Source organism: Camelus bactrianus, chromosome 4, assembly GCF_048773025.1.
Source record: "Camelus bactrianus isolate YW-2024 breed Bactrian camel chromosome 4, ASM4877302v1, whole genome shotgun sequence".
Classification (NCBI taxonomy): Eukaryota; Metazoa; Chordata; class Mammalia; order Artiodactyla; family Camelidae; genus Camelus; species Camelus bactrianus.
In genome coordinates this window covers 76,773,462-76,790,406 of record NC_133542.1, presented here as the reverse complement: position 1 = coordinate 76,790,406, position 16,945 = coordinate 76,773,462, and the positions used below count along the sequence as shown (strand labels likewise).

The window sequence follows — 16,945 nt, the reverse complement described above, 5'->3', positions numbered from 1 at the left end:
CTCCCTCGGAGAGGACGGACCCCCCGCGCAGGTCGGCAGCGACAGTGGGCCTCCCTCGGGGACCCGCCAGCCTCTCCGCCTCGGCGGCTTTGTGCGTTTGCACCACGTCCACATGCGCCCGTGCGGCCAGGGTGCCCGTGGCGCTCTCTGGAAGGTCTACGCGTGGTCACGGTCACAGTCACCGCCCGAAAAGCACTCACCTTGGCTCCTTTCTCTCCCTGCCTGCCTTCGGGGCCCGCGGGGCCGGGGGGGCCCTGGAAGGAGCAAGAGTGACAGGTGGGCTCCCAGAAGCTGAGTGAGGGGGTGAGTGCGGGGTGGGGGCGGGCAGCCGGGGGGCAGGGTGAGGGCGCGGGGGTCCTCCCAGATCCTTAGAAGGAGCCCCAGGTACTCCGGCTCCAGAAAAGGCCTCTGGGTCCGTCAGGAGGTGGGGGTGGGATCCCTCCAGCCGCCGAGGGTGGGGGGCCTCCCTTCCTGGGCGCCCCAAGCACCAGCAAAAGGACAGACTACTCCACGCGCGGGCGCCCTCCTGGCTTGCTCTGACTTTCCCAGGCTGGGCCTGGCAGCAGGTGCTTTTCCGGCGCCATGGGTGCTTCCCTCCCAGGACGGGCTCACTGACGGCGTCAGCCGTCAGCCCGCCCCAGAAGGAGCCGCGCGTTGGCCCGGCAGGCCCGAGCCTGGAGGACATGGCAGGAGGCTGAGCGGGGAACACGCTTCACACAGAAGCACCTCCTCATCGGGGCCGCATGGGGCACCGGGGTCCACACCGGGGTCCACACCGGGGCGGGGGGGGGGCGGGGCATGCGCACACGGGAGGGTGAGGGGCCAGGGCGCCTTGCAGAACCGCTTACCCTTTTTCCTGGCGGCCCAGACGGGCCTGGCTCACCAGTGGGGCCCGGGGATCCCTGGTGTCGGAGGAAGAGCAGAGCGTTAGGCGCAGGGCCCGTGAGACTCAGACGCGGCCGCCGGGGGCTGGTCCGAGGCGGCGCAAACGCACGGGGCTTTCAGTCTCACGTGTCCTCGGCCAGCCCCGAGGCTGCCTCTCTCCTTCTGCAGAACTAGTCTGGAGTGGAGGTGGCCCTGGAAGTCCCTGCTCTGACCTCTGCGCTCAGCGCCTGGGCTGCATGCGGGACCCGCCTCCACCTGCAGTTCTGCTGATTTGGGAGAACTTCCCCACCACACCTGCCGGCACCCCTTCTGGACCCCGAGGACGGGGAGGTCGGGTGTCGCCCCAGCCGGGAAGTGGTGGGACAGTGGGTGTCCCCCCAGGGCACCTGGCCACAGGGCCGGCATCCCTCAGCTTTGAAGCTTGAAGCAGTGTTTGAAAACCTCGACGCCAGGTGAGAGGCAACGAGGAGCGTGAGCTCGGCGCCAGGGGCTGGTGTGAAAAGCGCTCTTCAGGAGGGCGTCCGACCCGGACAGGCAGAGACGGGATCCTGACGTACCTGGGGGCTTCTGGGGGGGGGGGGCGCTGGGCTCTGGGTGCAGAGCCACTGGTGGGACTAGGGCTGCATCTTCCCTTCTGGGAGGACGGTCCCCAGCTCTCCACGGTCCCTGGAGGGAGCTCACGGCCCCCGTGGGGCTGGAGCGTCACTATTCTAAGGCAACTGGGTTTGGGTTTTTCTGAGAAATGAACAAGTCTCAAGACCCAACACCTCCCCAACAGGCTGCCTTAAGGTCCCGAGAGGTCACCGGCAGACTCACCGTTTGCCCGGGTTCCCCGTCGTCTCCTTTGTCACCCGGGGGACCATCTTGACCCTGTGGGGACAAAAGCAAGTTCCGTCTGCCGCCTGGACAGCACCTGAGTTCACGTACCCATACCCAGTGCATCCCCAGTCCCGACCCGAAAATCACCGCCTGGAGGGTGCCGGCTCCCAGGGAGCTCAGAAGCGGGAAGTGCATTTCAGCGTCCCATCATCAGAGCGTGGGTGCCGCTGCGGAGAGCAGCCATGCCCCAAGAACGTGGGCCCGCAGGGAGGGCGGCGGGACGCGGGCACCCAGGGCTCTGCACCTCGAGCACCTACCGCAGGGCCAGGCTCTCCGGGGGGACCGGGATCTCCAGGAAAACCAACCGGGCCCTGAAACAGAGGAGGAGAGGCCCGGCGGGGCCCTCAGGACCCCGCCTGCAGCGAGCACCCCCGCCCCGGCCTCCACGCCCGGAGCCCCGCCAGCCGACACCTCGTGCCTTCGCACCAGGAAGCCCTGCCCAGATCGTCGTCTCATCTGATCCACTCGAGCCCGGGAGCGGGCACGGCGGGGCCGCCCTCTCGCCCAGACCTCTGCTCCCGGAGACCCCGGCTGATGCCGGAGCCTGGGCCTTTAACTTCCAGCATGTGCGGCTCCAAAGACCCTCCAGGCGCAAAGCCAGGGCAGGAGGGGGGCCACACGGAGCCCGTTCCACCCAGCAAACTGCCCGGTCTGCACGCACGGCCTCCGAGGCGTCTCCCCTTTCCCACCTCTACTGTTCTGGTTCAGCAGCTGGTGTGGGAACCCCTACACCCCAAGACACACTGCGGCCGGGAAGCTTTGGCGCGCTGCCCACGAGTGGGACGCCCCAGCGGGAGGAGCCGCCGCCCGGCCTCGGGGCCCGCGGCCTCTCGCAGGTACTCACGGGGCTGCCTTTGGGACCGTCGTCTCCGGGAGGGCCCTTGGGTCCGGGGGGCCCAGCAGCACCAGAAGGGCCCGACTCGCCCTTCTCTCCTCTTTCACCCTTGGGTCCCTGCGGGGAGAGGCCAGGACCGCATTACCAGAGCCGGCCTCGCACTGGCCCAGAGCCAGGAGCTGGCCCACGTGCGCCCTCGCCGGCCTCACGTGGAGCGGGCGCGCCCTGCGGCTGGGCCCTGCTTTCCCAGGAATCTGAGGCCGAGACTTGGCTTCGAGGTGGGAAGGGCTGATTCCTGACTTGACAGCGGACAGCGTGGCCCCCGAGGGGCTGCAGGGACCCAGGCCGCCAACCCACCCCTCGGTCCTCAGGTGGAGGCGGCAGCGGGAAGCCCAGGAGAACTCTGTCCACCAGCCGCCTCTGTCGTCTGACCTGCGGTCTGAATGGTCCAGGCCTGGGCGGTCAGGGTGACCCCAGGGGCCCCACACTACTGGGAGCCTGCGAGAGGGCCTGGAGCACCACGGAGGAAGGGGCAGTGGGCGGCTCACGGCCAGTGGTCCTGGGTGCCCATCAGTCATGTCTGTGCACACACGCACACGGGCATACGTACATGCACACACGTGTACACACGGGCACGCAAGCACACGCACACGGGCATGCGCACACACGCAGTTATGCACGTGCACACGCACACACATGCCCCCCACGCACACCCACACTTACCCCACATGCACGCACACACTGCACACACGTGCCCAGACACACACACGCGTGCACACATCACGTTCACTCTTCACCGCACTCCCTCTCTTTTGCAGGAATCCCATGAGGCAAGCACAAGAGGAGACGTGACTCCCATTCCATGAGTGGGGAAAACTGAGGCAGAGGGGGAACCGCCCCCCAGCACCCGTCCGTGTTCCATCTCCCCTCCCCCGAAGCCCGCCCACTCACCGGGGGGCCCCCTTCTCCAGGAAGGCCAGGTTCTCCAGCCTCGCCAGGTTCACCCTAAGGAGGAAACACCAGGTGATTAGGGTAGGGATGGGAATGGTGGTCTCAGCCTCAAGCATTTACTAAATCGTCCCTGACACTGGGATGGGGTGGGGGTGGGGGAAGGGGGCCGGGGACGAGACGGTGGTCACCGTCCTCTGGTGGCTCCCAGGACTGGAGGAGAGGCACAGTGACACACGCAGGTATGTGACGGACGCACAGAGGGGGCACGTGGCGTGCGTGGGGGTGTCGAAGCTGGCGTCCTCGGGTCAGCAGGCATGTGGGACGGAGCGGGAGGGGTGGCTGTGGGGCGGCAGGAGCTGGACTCGCCCTGCGGCCGGTCGGGGGGCACGGGCAGGAGGCCGCACAGCGTGAACTTGCGGTCTTAGCAGGGGTGTTGCTCTGTGATTGTCGTAAAAACTGAGCAGTGATGGAAGGCTTCTTGCCATTGATAGGCCTGACTCCAGAAAGAAAGTTAGGGAACAGCGTCCCGGGAGAGCAGGCAGCGGGCAGCACACCCGCCTCCTCCCTCTGACCCCAGGGAGCAGGGACCCTGCTTCAGAAGCAGCACAAACTCCTGGGCAGGTGGAGTCAGCCTCTGGCACTGGCACGCCCACGGCACACAAGCGTGTTCAGCCTTGCACACACGTGGGCACGCACATAAGGGGTCATTAGCCATCTAGGGGGCTCAGGCCCTACAATTAATCCAATCAGATGAAGAGGACCTGGGGATCTGAGAAGACAGGGTTTGAGGAGAAAAAGGGACAGACAACCACGTCTCCCAGAGCTGACTCTCGGAGGCGGCGGCAGGGCCTTCGCTGGTGGTTGTGACGTTTGGAAATTCTGCCCAAGGCTGTCACGGGTACAGGGCAGGGCTCACAGTTCCACCGCGTGGATTTTCCAAGTTTCAAAACGCATCTGGGAGGAGCAGCCCGGGCGTGCACCTGCAGGCCCCCCTGTACGCAGCGGACACACACCCGGGTCCGTGCATGCACGCACGCACACACACACACACACACAAGCGCATCGGACACAGTCACAGGGCGGGAGTCACCTTCTCTCCCACGGCTCCGGGGTTGCCTATCCCACCGGGGGGGCCTTGTGGCCCGTCAGCACCTGGAGATCCGGAGGGTCCCCGGGGGCCGGGGGGACCTGGCGGGCCCTAGGAGAAGGACAGCCATTGAGCGCAGAGGAAATGCAGGCTTTGAGCAGAAGAGACACCAGCCACCATGGCCAGGCCCCCAGGAGCTGCTCACACTTACCATCTGGCCCACATCTCCCGTCTCGCCTTTCTCTCCTGGGGGTCCCGGCAGGCCCTGCGAACACGGTTCATCAGACACGCAGTGGCCAGCGCGGCTCCACCGGACACACACGCGACTGTCGCTGCCCCCCCAGCACGACCCCAAGCTGAGCTCCAAAAGCCTCAGGAATGTGCTTTTAGACATACGGCCGCGTGTGGGGACGGCCCCGAGAGCCCAAGCCCCAGAATCACCCGAGGACGCGACCAGGGAAGCGCACAGAGATTCACGCGCAAGCCGTTGACGGCCGCCGTGTCCCGTAAAACAAGCCCTAGTGGGCCAGCAGCAGGGCGATGCTGAGTGATGGCGGCACCACCACCTGCTGGATGCAACGCAGGATGGAGGGTCATGTCTGCAGAACCCGAGAGGTGACGAGCTCGGAGAACGCTGAGAGGCGCCTGACATCGTGTGAAATGTAAATAGAAGTGGGAGGAGTTGCGTCCAAACTGTCTATACATGCAACGGGATTCTGAGTTTGCAAAAACCAAACAGAGTCACGCACGTGTGCGCGCGTGTGTGTGAGCAGACGTGTCTAGGAGGTGTGCAAATGTATGCGTCCAGCGCTTGGGGGTCATTCCTGCCGCACTCGGGGAAGCCCTCTTGGTCTCTTTTCTAACAATTTATCCGTAGTTCCCAACGTGTCTACAGTGAGCAGGGAACCAGTCACTGGCTAAGAGAAGTGGATAGGGGCACGTCTGGAACTGTGGGAATTCGTAGCACTGCCGATGGAAGGGGAGTCCCTGCAGCCTCGCCTGAGTTTCCTCATTTTCAGAAAGACAGGATCGAAGGGGGCAGGAGGGGAGGGCAGGGGAGAGGAGGTCACAGCAGAGGTGCAGGAAGCAGCTCCAGAGGCCCCGGCCATCATGCAGACTCTGCGTTACCTGCAGCCCCACGGGTCCGGGGGGCCCAGGAAAACCTCTCGGACCTTCGTCACCTTTCTGCCCAAAAAGGCCCTGCTGGCCACGAGGACCTGGCTCGCCATCAGCTCCCTGCAGGGAGATCACGGAGCGTGGGTAAGGACCGGGCCACGCCAGCGGAGGGGTGGGGGCTTTCTGAGGGTCCTAAACCACAGATACTCACAGAGGGGCCTGGCTGTCCGATGGGGCCTTGAGGTCCCGTAGGCCCAGGGGGACCCTGTGGGAAGAGGACAGAGACAGTTGCTTCCCGAATCCGAGCTGAGGCCCAGGGAGAGGGGCCGGCGAGCGCAAGGGCCGTGCGTCCGAGGTCATCAGGGCCGCGCCACGTGCAAGCCTCCCGTCCAGGGAGGGCAGGCCAACGCCCAGCGCCAGCTGCGCTGTGTTGCAGGCTCTGGACTGTGCGAGGCTCGTGGTTCAGCCACGATCGCCCTGTCGGGGTGGTGGGGTGGCCACACTATCGTCCCGCCAGGGGCCATCATGCCTCATCTCAGCCCCCACCGTGCGCCCAGGACACGGGCCGCAGAGGACCAGGATCACGTGGCTCGTTGGTGGCCGAGTGAGAGCCTGACTCCAAAGTCCACGCCTGCACCAGCGTGTGTCCTCAAACACACATCACCGTCGGCACAGGCAGCGCCCGAGGGAGGGACGCATCTGTCGGGGGAACCTGGCCTGGACCGGGCGGCGGGCCGCACAGGGACACGGTCACTGCCTGCCTGGGACAGACACGCCAGCGAAAAGGCCCACAGGCCTCGTTCCACGGCCATGGGAGGAGCCGGCAGCCCGGTGACAGGGCTTTTGCAAGCACGCACTCAACTTCTGAGCAGATTTCTTTTTTTAAAGGGAAAATTAAGAGGCATTTGGTCAGGGGGCTGCCTCTGTCGGAACATTCTGCAGCCCGCAGCCTCCAAGGGCGGTGATACTGAACTCCCCAAGGACAAACGTGCTGCATCACTTCACAAAGCCTGTGGGTGCCTCCTCTTCGGCCGTTCGCAAGGGACCCGCTCGCAGACACGCGTGACGTACATCCAGGTGCACCCCACACAGCTGTGCACACACGCACGCACACACACGAGACTGCAACAGGGAAGGAAAGTGCGGCGCCTGTGTCCTCCGGTTACGGGTGTGAATGTGGACGTATTACAACTGTCGTTAATGTCAGCGACGAGTGGACACCACGCCCGGCACGTGGCCCTGCACGCGGCACCTGCCGGTGGCCCTGCACGTGGCGTGAATGGCCCTTACCTGTTCGCCTTTGTCCCCCTTGCTTCCCTTCTGTCCCGGCTCCCCGATCTCTCCCTGTGGGAAGATGCGAAAAATCCGTCAGACGGCCCAGTAACCGCTCGCATGTTATCTGCTCCTCGTGATTAATTTTTCTGGGAGACTGAGAATCATCTCCTCCCCAGGGGCCCCTGTAACTGTCCTAAGGAGGAACGTTTCCGCATATTAACTTGATTTCCTTTGTAATAAGAGAGCTGGGAGGCACGAGGCCTGGATCGTTCCCTGCGCAGGCTTTTGTCGATCGGGAAGTGGGGTAGAAACCGCAATGAAAATATTTACTGTTTGTCAGACTGGATGCTGTGATGGTGTCACGTTAGACACCTCGACCACTAACTCCCAGGGACGCCGCAAGCCCTCCCCGGGCCTCCTGCCGTGCTGGGCTGTCTCCCACCACGAGGGGCGGGGCGCCACCGATGCAGAGGTGACAGGGTCGGAAATGTCACCGGAGCGTCTCGTAAACGCAGAGTTAAGCTGAAGAGCTACGTTTCGCTGTCTTCATTAAACCGAGGATGAAATGCAAGCCACGTGGCAGCAGCGCCAGGGTGAGACAGCACGTGCTCCACGAGCGGGAGCCGGGGCAACGCAAGCGAAGGCGTTTAACAGGACAGACTGAGTGAGAAACCTCATGAAACCGAGCCCCGCGGGCGCGGGCTCTGAGACGATCTGGAGCATTTTCCTTTGCTCCGACTGCCACGGCCCGTGTCTCTGGCAACAGCAAAACCACACAAAGGAAGGGCAGTGTCTGCGCCCCCTGGAGCGCATCAAGGACCCCATTTAGCACCACACCTGTGAGCTCTGCCAAGGTCGCCCCTAACGCAGGCGCAGGGTGGGCAGCACGGGTCGCCTGCGGCCCTGAGGGACGGCCCCGTGCTGGCTCTGACCCGCCAGTCCAGGTGCGCGGCCGGGCAGGGCTCAAGGGTCTGCCCGTGTCTTCTTACCTTGTCTCCATCTTCTCCAGGGGGGCCCACGGGGCCGGCCGGGCCGGGGAGCCCCACGGGACCCTGCAGACCGTCTCGGCCGGCCGGGCCTTGTGGGCCTTTCTCACCCTAGAGGGGAGAGGAGATCCCTGGTCAGAGGCGGCTCTGCTGTGGGAGGATCCTGCAGCCAGCTCCTCACCCCACAGAGCCCCATGGGCAGGAAGCGGGCAGTCCCTGGGGAGGGACCATCACCGTGTCCTAAGGGACCTCCGCCAGGGGCACCGAGGGAAGCTCTGGGTCCAGCATTGTGCTCCACCTCCCCATGTCACTGCGTTTAGTCAGTGCCCGTCCTCGGAAGATGGGGAAACTGAGGCACGTCCGTGCCCAATAGAGCCTGGATCCAAACCTGGCCAACCAGGTGCCTCGGCCTGTGTGCGGGGTGGCCCACGCCAGTGGCCGGCAAGGCCTGGGCTCTCTGCAGACGCCCTCCCCGCGGGAACCCGGGGCCTGCAGCGCACACACGGCCCCATCTTCCTTCCTCACAGTTTTAGTTTATTGTCTTCATAGTCACCCCGGGGAATCTCAGACGATCCTTCCTAAGTCCTTGCCTTGCTCAAGTTTATCGCCCTGTGAGCACCCGGAACCTTCCCGCCCGCCGCGACGCCTGACCTCTGCTCGGCCTTTTTGTCCCCTGCGGCTGTTCTGCGACAGCGACGGGCGCCTCGCTGGGCGGTGCAGCTCTGAGGGGCTTCTGTGTTCCCCCCCTCGGAACAACGAACCAGTCGTTTCCACCCGGATTTGTGTGCACGCCAGCGGCACTGGTGCCCGACAGGAGTCAGGCTTCGGGTGCAGAATGCGAATGCCCTCACGGGAATGATCAGACGGTCAGATTGGGGTTTTTCTTTTTATGTGAAGCCTGACTCCTGTCGGCAGAGATGGGGTGACGTGGCCATGGGGCACCCGGGCTGTCACCCTAGATCTCGGGGAGGCCTGGGACCAACTGTCCCCAGAACCTGCAGGAGGAGCAGGCCCCCGCCATCTCAGTCTCGGGCTCCAGGACGGAGGGTAACAACTGCACCCTGAACACGCTCTCCACGGCGCCCACGTTCCCAGCGTGGCTCCAACGGGGAGGTCTCCGCCCGGGAAGGCAGCCAGGCCCCTTGCCACCCGTGAGCCGTGGTCAGGGAAACACGCACAGGAGCCACGTCTTTCTAACAGAAACCAATCAGCGCAGACACCCTAAGTCACCGGGAGGTGGTCCGTGCCGCCCGTCCCCGCCTGGAGCTGGGGCTCGTAAGGTATTCAGAGTCCGGAAGGGCGGCTTGAGCTGGAATTTGTCTCCACAGCCAAGTGAATACGGGGGCCGGTGGGAATTTGCAAAATCGTGTGGCCGAGGTCAAACGTGGCTGGGCTGAGAGTCAGGGCAGGAAGGGGCGTTTGTGAGTTACTCAGGGAAGGGCGCCCAGGAGAAGGGCTGCTGGTCGGCCTCCCAGGGGAGTCTAGACAAGAAGGAGCTCTTTAATGTCCTTCGTGGAAACCGGGACTCCAGACCAGCCCGCCCGCCCTGAGGTCTCACAAAGGCTCCGGGCTGGGGCGATCACACTCGGGGCTCTCTGGGAGGTGGGCTGTCGGGGGTCCAGGAGGGAGGTGCCTGTCTTCCCTTCGTGTCTCCTGTCCCTTCTTTGCTCCACATCTGCCCCCAGGCCCACAAAGGAAGCAGCATCCCGAATCTCCACCTTTCTCACACGCAGACCAGCCGTGGCCCAGCCCAGTGTGTGTGTGTGTGCGACCCGTACACGTGGCAGGTGGCCGTGGCCCATCCACGCGTGGCACCCAGAGCCTGGGTGGCGGCCAAGGCCACGTGTGGACACCTGTCTCCAGCCCTCCCTGAGCCTGCACGTGCAAGGGCACAGATGTGTGGGTGATGGGCAGAGCCTTGCCTGGACGCCCCCAGCACCCTCCAGCTCAGGTGACTCCCGGAAAGAACCTGGCCACCACCAGGATCTGCCCTTGGCTCTCGGTCAGCACACCTGGGCACACACCACAGACGCCCCTCTCCCATCCTGCAAACCCCCAGGGAAAGGCCCAGGGTTGGGCGGACAGCACAGGGGCAGGGACAAGTCTGGACACGGGGAGGCCCCTGTGCCTCCGAGGCGGTACTTACAGGAGCTCCTTTCTCCCCAGCTGGCCCTGGAGGCCCCTGGGGCCCAGGTCTCCCTGGAATTCCGATGGGCCCAGCAGCACCCGCTGGACCTCTCTCCCCCGGAGATCCCTGGGATGAGGCAAGAAAGCAGGTTGCTTGAAAGGCTCTCAAACTGCGTGGACGTAATGTCTTAAAGCAGCACCTGGTGCCACTCTCACTCTAGAACCCACAATAGCTCCCTAGGGCCCCTGGCAAGCACGAACTATTTGGTCTAGCATTTGAGGCTCTGGGTTTCTGGCCCCGCCTTAGCTCTCTGTCCCACAATTCCAAGCACTATCTGCCCCCCCCAGGGTGTCTGAGGACACCCCCCAAGTGCTGGCCTGAAACGACCTCTCCAGGGGGCCTGGCACCACAGTCCCCTCTGAAGCCTGCCTGCCCCGGAGCGCTCACTTTCCACCCTGCTCCTCCACGCTGTGTGTTCACAGGGGAGGCGCTGGCGCAGGAGCAGGGCTGATAGGTGGGCACCTGGGCTCATTCTAGGGGTCAGCGTCGAGGGGCCGCTGCTGCCCGGGTGTTGTCTGGCCTGGCCTTCATCAGAAGGGAAGGTGACATTTTCCGTTCCATCTGACTTTCCCACCGTCCTCCCTCTCAAATGGTCTCACTCAGGGGAACAGGGGTGTCATTTCATGACCCCAGCCGGGGTGGGGAGCAGCTCCTGAGCCCCCACATCTGTGCAGGTGAGTGGGGGCTGTCAGGCGGGCACCGTGTGAAGGGCAGGGGGAAGTAAAGCAGGGGCCAGGCAGGGACAGGGGTCTGTGGACGTGCTCTTGAGGGTGGGCAGAGCCTCCCCCGGCCCCTAATGGCCCCAGACCGCAGCCAAGGGGCTGGCAACACTGACCCTCAGGCCTCTGGTAGCTGGACCTCCAGGTTGGGAGGGACCATAGGTTAACGGCGGCACAGCCCTGGGGCGGACCTGCCACCTGCGCTGGCCCACCTCAGCCTCGGGCAGCCCAGGAGTGTGGCAGCCGACTCAAGGCCACCGGGCTCTGTGTCTGCCTGTCCCGGCCGTTCCGGGCCCAGACCCCGACTCAGCGCATCAGCTGCTCCCAGCTCCTCCAGGAGGCTCGGTGGGCCCTCTCAGCCCTCCCTCCAAACTGCCCAGCTCTCCACCTCTCCTCAGACAGTGCGCCCCATCACCCGGCTGCCAGCTCAGGGCACACTGTCCACGCCCCTCCCAAGCCCACCTCATGCACCACGGCCTTCCCAGGGCCCACGCGGGACCAGTGCGGGTGTGCGTGCTCCCGGGCCTCGGAGCCGTCTCCCCTGCATGGCAGCTTTGCGGGAGAGGGGTGGGAGGGGGGCTTGGGGCTGGGCCAGCACACTTACCGCAGGGCCTGGCGGGCCAGGGGGGCCCTCGCTGCCTTTCAGTCCCAGCGCCCCCTGCAAGGCAACAAGATGTGAGCAGGGCACTGCGGGGAGAGGCCCCCGGGCTGGGCGGTGTCCAACTCCCCCCCCCGGCCGACCCCTCACTCACCACTGGGCCAGGAAGCCCTCGGTCCCCAGGGAAGCCACGTAACCCTGGGGGTCCGTCTTTCCCAGGAAGGCCGGCGGGGCCTGGATCACCCTGAAATCAGAGCCAGAGATCAGTTTCTGAGTGATGCCCGGGAGCTGGGCTGGACGGGGAGCTGGGCAGGGCCTTTCTGGCCAGATCCGCCCGAGACCTGGGGTGCAGGGGCTCTTGGCTTTGAAGGAATCTCTCAGCCTTGACTTGATCGCTTGGTCGGCAGCCAGAGTGCAGCCCAGCTCACACGCTGGGGCAGGTGGGTGGGTCGCTTCTGGGTGTGGCGTGGGGACGGGCTCCACCTGGGCTCCTCGGAGTCCCCCTCCCCCCACGCCCTTTGGGGCCACAGTGGGTTGAGCAGGGGCTGAGGGCCAGGCGGCTGCTTTTCATGTATCTGGGGCTCCTCCTAAGACCGGGCCCAGGTGAAGGAATGCGGGACCACAGCCTTGGAAACCTTTATTAAAGCTTTGACATCTTCCAGAATTTTCTCTGGGGTCCAACATGGGAGCATGGGGTCTCCAAACCAGCATGCCTTTGGCCTCCTTTCCAACCTCAGAGAGCTCTCTTTATGGCCGGGCATCTGTCTATAAATTATACACACACGTGTACCCCAGCACAATTTGCCTGCACATATGTTGACACATGTGTGTCGTTTTTTCTGGATTTCTTGACTACTTTTCAAGTTTACTTTCTTGTATGTAATCCTACAAAGGGCTGTAGAGTTTGCACTTCCTGTGTCTCTCACTGAACAGCTGAGAAGGGCAGGACTGTTCATTTTTACGCTAAAACACAGGCAGTCCCAAGCACCACTCTGGGGCGCCCAGGCTGGCGACAGAGGAACAGACGGGACGCGGAGCCGGCGCTAGGAGGTGGGGAGAAACACGTCCACTTTCCGTTCACCTCGTATGGTGGGGAGTTTTTAAGAGGGTCTCCTTCTGCTACATTTGGTTTAAGACACATGAAGCGTCAGGCAGTTCTATCCATTTCTGGGGATGGGCGGCCCGGGCAGAAGCTGGTCCCCTGCCCCCGTCACGCACATCCCTGCAGCAGGTCAGCTCCGGTCTCCCTTCAAAGCGAGCAAGAGGGGAGCCAGGTTCCTGGTGTGGGCAGTGGGTCAGCACAAGGAGCACCTGCCTGAGGAGTTGGCCGTCCATCAGAAAAAAGCAGGAGAGAGACACAGCCAAGGGCCGCTCTGGTTCCTTAGGAAAGTCCACCTGGCACGGATTCCCGGGGACTCACCTTCGTCCCCTCTTTTCCGGCGAGGCCCGGGAGCCCCTGTTCACCGGGGGGGCCCGGCGGCCCGGGGTGGCCGCGCTCACCCATCGGACCAGTCTCTCCCGTGGGACCCTGTGGGGAAAATCTGTGTCAGCCACGCACCAGGTTCACGGACCACGCCGGGGAGCGAGCTTCTCTTCCTAAACGTGAGGACAGCCCTGGCCACAGAGCCCACCAGCCCTCCACGGTCCTTGGCAAGTTTCTCCTTCCAGTAAAAATCCAGAAAGAAAACGGTCAAAGCACTTGAGTGGGCGGTCCTGTGCTTCCTCCCCAGGGAAGCGGGGATTCACGGGGAATCCAGTGCAGAGAAGGGCGGCCCCGTCCCCCTCAGGGGCGGCGGGCAGGCAGCCCACGTCTCCTGCAGCCGTGGCCCATTTATTGCCCTGTTAGGTGTGAACTCTGAGCAGCAAGGCGACCTCGCCCCGTTCTGCGGCTCTGAGCCTGCAGGCCCGGCCTCGCGTGCACGCGTCAGCGCTTAGAACTCCAGGCCCTGGGCGCCGGGACTTGGCCCGAGGGCCTGGCGGCGCCCGCGGCTCTGCCTGCTGGCTTTGCGTGGCAACACCCGCATCGCGCCCGGCCCCTGGTCCCTGCGCGGAGCACAGCTCCCACGTCAACACGCTGAACAAGCACTGCAGCCCTTCTGACGCTCGTCGGCTGCACCCACGCCACGAGAAGGGGGGAAGCCTGCACCCCAGCACGGCCCTCCCCCCTCCTGTGGGCGGGGACACAGGATGACCTTTGACACTGGGCCGCTGCATCTCACCTGAGGGCCGACCACTCCTGGGGGGCCTGGAGGGCCGGTCTTGCCTTGGAAACCCTGTGAAGAGAGGGTGGGGTCTCAGCAGGAGGCTTGCCCCCCAGCCCCACCCCGTCCCCAGACAGCGGCTGGTCCCGCCTTCACCGCGGACGGCCACCTCTCTCGCCCTGTTTCTGCGTGAATTTCGTGAAGGTAACGAGGCCAGACGAGCCAGTCTCACTGGCTGCCTCCAGCTGCCCTGCTCTGTGCTGAGAAACACCCTAAAACCGTTCCTCTTCACGATGTCTCTGAGCGGCCGTTCTCCGGGCGGACCCGGTGCCACCTCGCAGCCGCGGGCTGCATTTCGGCAGCGACTCCGTGGAGTCCTCCTGCCTGTGTCGCCAAGGCCCCCGGCGCACGACCGCCGGTCTGGCCAGCCCGTCCCTCTGTGCTGACTGGAGTCAGGACGCGGCGAGGACCTGCCGCTCTCAGGCCGCGGCAGCAGGAGGTTTTACGAGCTCGATTCAGCAGCAATCGCTCGTCCTGCTGCGGACGCTGGGCCCTGATGCGTGTGCAGCAGACCGGCCGCGCTGCACGCCCGCCTCCAGCGGAGAGAGCTGAGCGCAAGGCAAGGCACGTGCGATTTCCGGCACGACCACGGAGCACGGCGCATGCCGGCCAGAGGCCACCTGCGGGGCCGCGAGACGCTGGGGAAGACGCACAGGTGCTACGCCCGGGAGGCTTTCGGTGGAAACGCTACAGCCTGGAGAGGAAGGTGGCCCGTTTAAGGCAACGGCCGGAGCTGGGGGCGGGCAGCCGCGTGGCTGATGCGCGGGGGCGGCTCTGGGTCGGCGCTCGGCGACCCGCAGGCAGGCGTCGGAGACGCCACGCTTAGTAACTGGCGAGTGCGAGCCCACCGTGGACCGGCTTCTCTGCGGACTCCAGGAGGGCCCCCCCGCGGGCCCAGCTGAGTCGCGCGCAGTGGGCTGCAGCGGCCGTTTTCTGAGGGGCCGGGTTATTAGGTTTACGTGCTGTCTTTTAAGAGGAGGTACTGGGGGTGGAAGCCAGGACCCCGGCGTGCTGAGCACGTGCTCCACCACCGAGCTGCACCTTCCCGCTCCACAATGGGCCATTTTTAACGGCGTGCTCTCCATGGCAGCAGTTCCAAGGTCAGAAACGAGGGGTGGTGTACAGGTCGGGGGCACTGCTGCTTGGTGGACCAAGTGTCAGGTAAGAAAGGCCCCCCGGGCAACCATCCAGAGCGGCTGAGGACGGCTTCGTCCCCAGCCCGCCGTGGGGCGCGGGCTCGGGGCTCGCACTAAGGAGATGCAACGACCCCTCCTACTCTCCTTCTCTAAAGAAAGCCCAGGGAAGACCTGTCTGGAAGGGCCTGCGATGGCCGCGGGGGACGCGCCATCCGGGGTGGGCCTGGCGGCGCGAGCCCGCGTCTACGGGGCACCGGCGAAAACAAGCGGGGTGGTGGTCCTGCCGGCCCCTCCCAGCATCATCAGCGGGAGGAGAGCGCGCCCTGTGCGGAGCCTTCCCCTCGGCTCCCCACAGGGCACCGACAGGGGCACGCAGGGCTCAGGCGGGAGGCGGCGTTCCTCTCAATAAACAGAAGGGCAGAGCCAGCCCCGCTGTCGGCGGCCGCGGGCCGTGCGCAGCACCGGGAGGCACAGCTGTGACGGGTTTCACCGCAACGAGCCAAAAACAGGGGTTTTCCAAGCAGATGCCACGCGGCGTCCCAAACCCCCTTCACGAGGGGGCTGCTCTCCCTGGGAGAGCCCTTCAGAGATCTCGTCACCCTCCACCAGTCTGGTGACAAGGAGGTCACGGTGCGTCCCCACCCATCTGGAGCCTGGTGCCTCGAGGTCACAGGTGTGACCACACCCTTCCAGGGAACAGGCCTGGAGTGGACACCGTGTGAAGCTGGGCTGGACCCCAAATGGCTCGTGGGACCAGGAAATGATCACATTTCCAATAAGTGATCTTTCTCCAAACTGGAAACGTGGGGGTCCTTAAAGCCCAGCCGACAAGGCCGTGACGGGCACGGCCACGGCCAGGCCAAGCTCACCCGTCCTCCTGACTAGAGAAGGAGACACTGCAGGCCCCGAACCTTCAGCCTCGGGGCTGGGAGGACCTGAGAGCCAGGGCTGGGCCGGTGTGAGGCATGAGGTAACCGAGCGACACCACTGGGCACGGAGACCCTCCGGACCCTCTTCCAATTTGGACGCACATGATGCAAGCAGGGGGCACGCTCCCAATTCTCCTGGGGGAGGGAAGGCTGGCACGCTAGGGTTTGTTTGTGTTGCGACGGCTTCACGTGTGGCCTTGGACCAAAGTTGCCAGGACGACTCTGGTGCCAGCCCGTGCCTTTGCACACGGAGACGCCACAGGCACTGCCGCTGTGTGTCCCCAGACAGGCCCCGCCCCCTCCCGCAGGCCCCCCGCGCCTCCCAGCCCCGCCCACACTCACCGTCTCGCCCCTCTGTCCAGGGTGTCCTGGGAGCCCATCCTTGCCCGGGGGGCCCTGAAGAAAGCGAAGGAAAGAAGTCTCATTCTGCTCTAAGAAGCACACGCCTTCGGGACTCAGTGCCACACCAGGCAACAGAGGTCACCGCATCGTCTCAAAGGTAATGACGACCATTTCATTTCAAAGTCACAGGACCAAGTCCCACTGAGAGCCTGGCGCCTGCTCCGTCTCCCCGAAGCCCCACAACCAGCCTGGGGTCACACCATTGTCACCGCCGTCCCCCACGGGGGCAGGCTGAGGTCGGGAGAGGCCAGTCAGCTCCCTGAGGCCAAGCCGTGGGAGGCACCGGGCTTGGGCCCGTCTGGCTCAGAACCCCGCCTTCCTAGCCCGGCCCCTGGGCCAGCCCCGTCAGCAGGAACTCCCACCGTCAGGGGTCCTCCTTCTTAGAGGAGCCGTGCTGTGCCATTGTGGGTCGAACTGCGTCCCCACCCGAAACAGCACAAGCCCCCAGCCCCGGGAAGCTTTGACCGTGGCCTCATTTGGAAACCGGGTCTCTGCAGACGTGATCAGGTCAAGGTGAGGCCAGACCTGCTCAGGGTGGGCCCTGATCCAGCGAGCAGTGGACGGAGGTGGAGAATTTGAAGACACGGACAGACAGGAAGAGGCCACAGAAAGGTGCAGACAGGGCTGGGCGTGGAGTCTGTCCAAGCCAAGGATGGCCGGCAGCCGGCGGAGCCGGGAGAGGCCTGGGCCGATGCTCC

The 16,945-nt window shown here is 64.7% G+C and overlaps 1 protein-coding gene across 4 annotated transcripts in view; it reads right to left on the bottom strand.

The window, feature by feature from the left end:
- COL5A1 (collagen type V alpha 1 chain) overlaps positions 1-16,945 on the bottom strand; it is a 143,430-nt gene that overhangs the window by 19,362 nt on the left and 107,123 nt on the right. For all 4 annotated transcript variants that reach the window (XR_012506641.1, XM_074362646.1, XM_074362647.1 and 1 more), the window contains exons 37-54: positions 16,188-16,241; positions 13,739-13,792; positions 12,940-13,047; positions 11,674-11,763; positions 11,526-11,579; positions 10,161-10,268; positions 8,018-8,125; positions 7,044-7,097; positions 5,965-6,018; positions 5,766-5,873; positions 4,849-4,902; positions 4,641-4,748; positions 3,551-3,604; positions 2,609-2,716; positions 2,022-2,075; positions 1,702-1,755; positions 849-902; positions 201-254 (exon numbers count right to left, since the gene is read on the bottom strand). Coding sequence is in view for 3 of the 4 variants with exons in the window: in XM_074362646.1 (XP_074218747.1) it covers positions 201-254; positions 849-902; positions 1,702-1,755; positions 2,022-2,075; positions 2,609-2,716; positions 3,551-3,604; positions 4,641-4,748; positions 4,849-4,902; positions 5,766-5,873; positions 5,965-6,018; positions 7,044-7,097; positions 8,018-8,125; positions 10,161-10,268; positions 11,526-11,579; positions 11,674-11,763; positions 12,940-13,047; positions 13,739-13,792; positions 16,188-16,241 (1,332 nt within the window). In the remaining variant the exon portion in view is untranslated. The remainder of the gene's footprint in view (positions 1-200; positions 255-848; positions 903-1,701; positions 1,756-2,021; positions 2,076-2,608; positions 2,717-3,550; positions 3,605-4,640; positions 4,749-4,848; positions 4,903-5,765; positions 5,874-5,964; positions 6,019-7,043; positions 7,098-8,017; positions 8,126-10,160; positions 10,269-11,525; positions 11,580-11,673; positions 11,764-12,939; positions 13,048-13,738; positions 13,793-16,187; positions 16,242-16,945) is intronic.